The following is a 6,161-nucleotide window of genomic DNA, read 5'->3' as shown; positions in this document are numbered from 1 at the left end:
TGTTGTTGTGTTGTGCGTGTGTGTGTGTTGTGTGTGTGTGTGTGTGTTAGTCTAGTGTTTGTGTGTGTGTGTGTTGTTGTCTCGTGTGTGTGTGTGTGTGTGTGTGTGTGTGTGTGTGTGTGTGTGTGTGTGTGTGTGTGTGTGTGTGTGTGTGTGTGTGTGTGTGCGTGTCTGTCGGTCTCTGTTGGGTGTGCGTGCGTGTATGTGTGTGTATGTGCGTGCGTGAGTGTGTGCGTGCGCGAGCGTGCCTGCTACGCTGCGTATCTGCGCGCGCGTGTCTATTATATATGCACATGATATAGGCCTACACACTCGACTACAGCACGATTATTAAATATTTCTCAGCATCCTTCAACTGCCTGTTAATGCCTTCAAATGCCTAACCCACCAACCCACACTATGCGTGCATTACTGTACCATGATAATCCACCTTAGGTTAGTCATCGCCTTCAATTAACGGAAGCCAACCAGCTGACTACACACATGGCTCGATATTGGGGTGCATGCAGCGTTCGATGAGATTCGCCCGGTTTCACCTTACCTTACCTATACGTCCCGCCATCGACCAGTGTTCATGGCATTTATAATAGTATCCCCCCCACAATGCACACTGGCACTCCCACTCGCCTGCACACATTCAGCTACTCGTGTTCAATTATTCACGCAAATTGTTGCCGTTTAATATTAATTGGCGCAGATATATATACATTGAGCATAAGTGCTCTGTTAGCGTTACGCTGATGCGCGAAAGGTGTGTGAAGCTAGTTTTGTTATCTATAAGCAGGTGTTCAGCTGGGGCAATCGCGACTGTGATCAGAGATAGCGAAGCAAAGAATGGGAAACGGAGGCACGTGTGGGGGGGGGGGGGGCGAGTGAGGTAGAAGACAAGGAAGTGTGGTTATTATGAACGTATGTATGTATCAAGAGTTCATAATAGAACATTTCTATCACTATATAATTTCTATACGAATAAATTTTTATTTATTTATAGAGAAAGCGAGAGCAATCAAGAGATATAAGGGTGTGTGTGATCCGCGAGGGAGAAATAGGGAAAGAGAGAGAGAGAGGAGGGGCAGATGGATGTGGAATAGCGCGAGGCAGCGTGTTTGATTGAGAGAGCATGCCTATGTGTGTACGTTTCTCACTCTCTCTTCTCTATTCATCTATATACGTATATGCACGTGTGTGGCGTGTGTGCATGCGAGTATTCGCGTGTGCGTGTGCGTGTGCGTGTGCGTGTGCGTGTGCGTGTGCGTGTGCGTGTGCGTGTGCGTGTGCGTGTGGGGTGTGTGTACGCGTGCCTGTACGTGTGTGTGTTAAAGAGAGAGCGAGAGAGAGAGAGAGAGAGCGCGCGCGCGTAAGTGTGCCAACACAGGTCTGAATGTGCCTTTGTTTTTGATAGGATAAATATGTTGTTATTTTGCTCATTTTGAGGCAAGGTTTTAAGGTAGCTAGAACGGTATATATTTGTTAATTTTCCTAATCGTTTTGACAAGTGCGTCATTATGGAATGTAAGGTGATTTATTCGGTACGAGTATACGTGAAAAATATATGTATAAAGCCGACTACCCAGGGATATATTAGTGTGTTTACGGTAAATAATTATACTTGGCTAGCAATCTAATAGATCGAACACGTTAAAAAAATCGTTCCTTTTTAAATTATATTCCTATTCTGTCTTGAATTATGTATGTATTGTATTATGTATAATTACATAGAGTCACACAAGCGCGCGCACATTTACTCAGACGTCCACGCGCACATGTCCACAAACTGTTCATAAAAATATGCTAATAAACAAATATACAAATAAATAAATGAATAAATATGTGTATATATCGTCCGAAAATCGATGACTGCGTAATTAATAATAATGAAACAAAGCCAAAAAAACATAATAGGAAATCGAAGATATACCTCTCCTTGGCTTCGGCCGCTCGATCCCGCTGCCGTCTGTTCTTAAACCAATTTGAAACTTGTGTCGTCGTGAGGCCCGTGCCTTCGGCCAGCTCTCGCTTCTCGCGCGGGGAAGGGTACGGGTTGGCCGCGTACCAGTCTCGCAGCACCGTTCTCGACTTCTCCTTGAAGCAGTAGCTCGTCTCCTCTCCGTCCCATATCGTGCGCGGCAGCGGGAACTTCCTACGGACCCTGTACTTCCCGACGGCACCGAGGGGTCTCCCTCGTAGCTTCTCCGCCTCGATGTAATGCGCCTTCAGCCAGAGCGCCTGCAACTTCGGATGCGACGCCGGCGAGAAATTATGACTCTCGAGTATCTTGTAGAGCTCTTTGAAATTCTGTCTGTGAAAGGCGACGAGCGCTTTCGCCTTGAGAACACTCTCGTTCTTGTGCAGGTGCTCGCAGGCGGGCAGCGACCACAGGAAGCGGGCAAGACGCTCGATGTTGCCGGACTGTTGCAGTACCTCACAGACGCAGGCGACCTGCTCCTGCGTGAAACCAAAACTCGGCAGACCCAGCTCCGTGCTTGAATTTACCATCATGTTGTGCGGGTACGACACTTGTACTCCGTCTTGCATTGAGCGTGTGCCGATCGGCGACTGCTAGCGGCGCGAGACGCGATCGTACAACTTATACGCGTGGAATTCGTGTTTGTCCCATTCGGACACTGGTCAAAACCACGCGCCAGACTTCGCGTTTACTTATACCGCTGAATATTACTGCCTGCCGTGGCACGGTCGTCTGCTCGACACCTGATTGGCTTATTGGCCTATCAGCGGATATCAGTGGCGCTGGTTGCCACGGCAACGCTGTCAATCTCGAAACCCGACCCCCGAGGAGGCGGCGCGCGATCAATTCTGACTTCACGATTATGTAAAGCGCGTATGTGTACACATGTACCTTTTCGCTGCTACTTGCCTGTGATCCGGGCAAACAAACTCCGGCTATTGACAATTACTCACTCGCCACGACTGAATAGCCCTTACTACGGCGTCGACAATGGGTAATTATTGCCGTGGACCCGTCGAACAAAACGCGACTAAATTGGCCACCGTTCGGCGGCCGGCCCGTGAGAAAGTGGGGCGCTCCTTGAGACGTCGATGCGCGCCCTGGCGTTTCCCACCGCTCCGCATGTGTGTGTGTCGACAGTAGCTCCCGCCGACCCGGGATCTGGCATTCATCAGCAGCTGCTGGGGCGCGCACATTAATTCTGCCCAGATGGGGCATGTTTTCCGTTTCTGAAAGCCGAGACGGGTGTAGGGTGACTGTTGGGCGCAAAATAACTCGGGATGATGTTTTGTTCGAAACCCGAGTGCATCGCAAAGCTCGCAAGATTGTGCGCTCAGATATGTGTGCCTAGAGGGGCTCTGGAGCTCCCCACTGCGTCCATCCTGCCCGCGTCGTAAATTCTACGTCCTTTATTTGTTTTTCAAAGCCTAACCGGCCGATAAAACTGCTAGTATGTGTTTTAACAGGGCTCTGGGGCGTGCGCTCCCTGCGACCACTTCATTTTTCATGTTTGAAGTTTTTAACAGCCACGAGTTTCGCCCCTGGTCGTTTTCGCGTTTCCATTTCTGCGAAAGAAAAAAGACAATACTGCGACAGGTAGCAAGGCATGCAGGTATAGGGCGGTATAACGCGCGGGTTATTACGAAGTCCGCGGTATGTAGATTTTTACAGGTTGGTATCTATACAAATCGTCATATTCTTAGCATCAGCATTAGCGGCGGGCGAACGTATTGGGCCGACATGATACATTCCGCGCAGTTATTTTACGCACGTAAAAACGTAGTATGAGTTACATCGTTGCTGTAGCAACTGAAGACGAATGATGTGATTTATGAAATATACAAAAAATATTTACGCACGTCAATTGTAAGAATAACAAAAGAATAACAAAATAACAGCTAGCGAGCATACGTTAGTCCAACATTAATTGTCTACATTATTTTCCAGCGATTCCAGTGAGATGCTAGCGATTTGTTATCCCTGAACGAGGAAACCAAAGGTTGTTTTTATATGAAAGAAATCAGCTATACGGTTGTTATACTTAAAAATTTATATAAACGAGAAAACATACACACCCGTGCGCGCACACAAACACACACGCGCGCGCACGCACGCACGCACGCACGCACACATACACACACACACGCACACACACACACACACACACACACACACACACACACACACACAATCTTATAATATATACGTTATATATATTAAATCACCTCACACCTATTATATGTATGATATAGTATCATATATACGTATATATCATGGTAGGTGTACTATTATTATGTATATTATTCTAGTTAGGTTATGTTATGATAGTGTACCGTACGATATGATCCAGGAGTGTATAATAATATATCTCTAAGTAATAGAATCTATATATTATTATCACTCTGCTAGATATCATTATCTTCGCTCGCTCTCGGTCCCGCTGTAACTAGTACATTTCGGCCGGTGACTCCAGCAAACATACCGATGATGGAATAACCGAGCTCGCTAGCGCGTATTCATCAGGGCGTGAGGCTTTAAATTGGAATGTTAAGAACCGCGGTTGAACGAGGAAATGTAAATTCAGGGTGTAGGGTTTGGGCGGCGGTCTATCATTTGTCGCATATTAACCGCTTGATTTACTCAGCGGAGTTTTCTTTTACCTCGCGGCGACGGAGGTTCCACGCGGCTGAGTAACAATGATTTAAGATAGATACAAGTCTAACTACCCCTATCCTGTACGATTAATCTAGTAATATATCATGTGCGATATGCTTCACGCTTAGTCCACAAAGGCCATTCGGCGGGTGTCAGTGGTCAGAGACACACCGTATAATTATAAGAGAACTTACAGTCCGTGATATCAAATCAACAAGAATATGTCGGCCCGAATAGTCTACTTACTGGTATGATTCGAAATAGTTTTCTTTCTGATTACGCACTGAAGATGTCGCGGGAGGGGGTATGAGTATAACGTTTAGACTATTCATCTTTCTCGAATAGCGTCGAGGGCGGGGTGGGGTGTGGGGATGCCGTAACATGGTGTGGGCGAGCACATGAATCTGCGGCGCGGCGCGGGGTTGCGATCAGTGCACCGGGAGGGCTGGGGCGCAGCGGCGTAGATTTTGGTCGCCTCTGGCCCCTGGCTCAACATTAGTTGATTTACAAGCACCGTTTATGCTTTGCTGGTCCTGCACGCTCCGCTGCGTCTGTCGGGGCCCTGGGGGGGCGCGGACGCGGGTGGTTCAACACCGTGCAGTAGACAAGGGCACGCGGCTGGGCGTGCGTTCCGCCGCGCGCACTGCAGGATTGCTTGAATTAGTTACGTCAGACGAAGATGCGACATCTGCTAACGTTTTGGTCAACGACGCGGACTAGGACATGGTCGTTATCGGCCGCCGCCGAGTACGGCGTCTCTGGCGCTCTCTCTCTCTCTCTCTCTCTCTCTCTCCGTCCTCTGGCTCCTCTCTCTCTCGTCGTGGATCTCTGCGTCTCGTCGTCTCTGTGCTGGTGCTGGTGTCGCTGTGGTGCGCTGGGGTGATGCTTGTCGTGATGTGGGTGTGCGGTGTGCTTATGCTCTGTGGCGGCGCGACCGGCTGTGTGGGTCTGTGCCGGCCAGTGTAGTGCTTGGTGTGGGCTGTTTGTGGTTGCGTGTTAGTGTGGCTGCTGTGTTTGTAGTGCGTTCTTGGTCTTGGTGTTTGTGTTTGCCGCTGCCGGTGGTGGTGTGTGTGTGCCTGGGGCGCTGTGATGTGGTGTCGTTTGTGATCGGCGGCCTGTGTGGGTCGTAGCAACGGGCGCTCTTGTGTGTGTCGTGTTGTGTGTAGTGTGGCGCCCGTCAGCTGTGTGTGTGTGTTGTGCCGAACACTGGTGGGTGTGATTGTGTGTGATGTGTGTACGAAGTATGTGCTGTGTGTGTGCTGTGTGGTGTGTGATGTGTGTATGTGCCTTTGTGCGTTGGTGGCGGGCGGTACGTGGCCCTGAAAGGCAAAGCCGACGAGCCGGGAACTATGATGAGGTCATTTTTGATTTTTTCCCTAATGGGCCTAGCAAACATTTTAACGCGAAATACTAAACGTTAAAGATGCGAAAAAGCTATGAAGAAAGCAATGACATGTGATTTGGTAGTTTAATCACGGCCGCAAAACTCAGACGGCTAGTTTGATCTCAGATATGCATTACTGGCCGAGCGACGGGCGCG

General features: G+C 48.8%; 1 protein-coding gene across 2 annotated transcripts in view; it reads right to left on the bottom strand.

Annotated features, from left to right (window-relative positions):
* The window catches only part of LOC106806422 (homeobox protein six1-like), a 5,718-nt gene extending 2,666 nt beyond the window's left edge, over nt 1-3,052 (bottom strand). The window contains exon 1 of one of the 2 annotated variants that reach the window (XM_014808349.1): nt 1,919-3,052. In XM_014808349.1, the coding sequence (XP_014663835.1) occupies nt 1,919-2,535 (617 nt within the window). In that variant the 5' untranslated portion in view covers nt 2,536-3,052. The remainder of the gene's footprint in view (nt 1-1,918) is intronic. The other variant, XM_014808350.1, reaches the window with a different exon arrangement.
* Between the last annotated feature and the right edge of the window lie 3,109 nt (nt 3,053-6,161).

Source organism: Priapulus caudatus, unplaced genomic scaffold (assembly GCF_000485595.1).
Source record: "Priapulus caudatus unplaced genomic scaffold, Priapulus_caudatus-5.0.1 Scaffold159, whole genome shotgun sequence".
NCBI lineage: Eukaryota > Metazoa > Priapulida > Priapulimorpha > Priapulimorphida > Priapulidae > Priapulus > Priapulus caudatus.
This window is presented reverse-complemented; position numbering and strand designations above follow the sequence as displayed.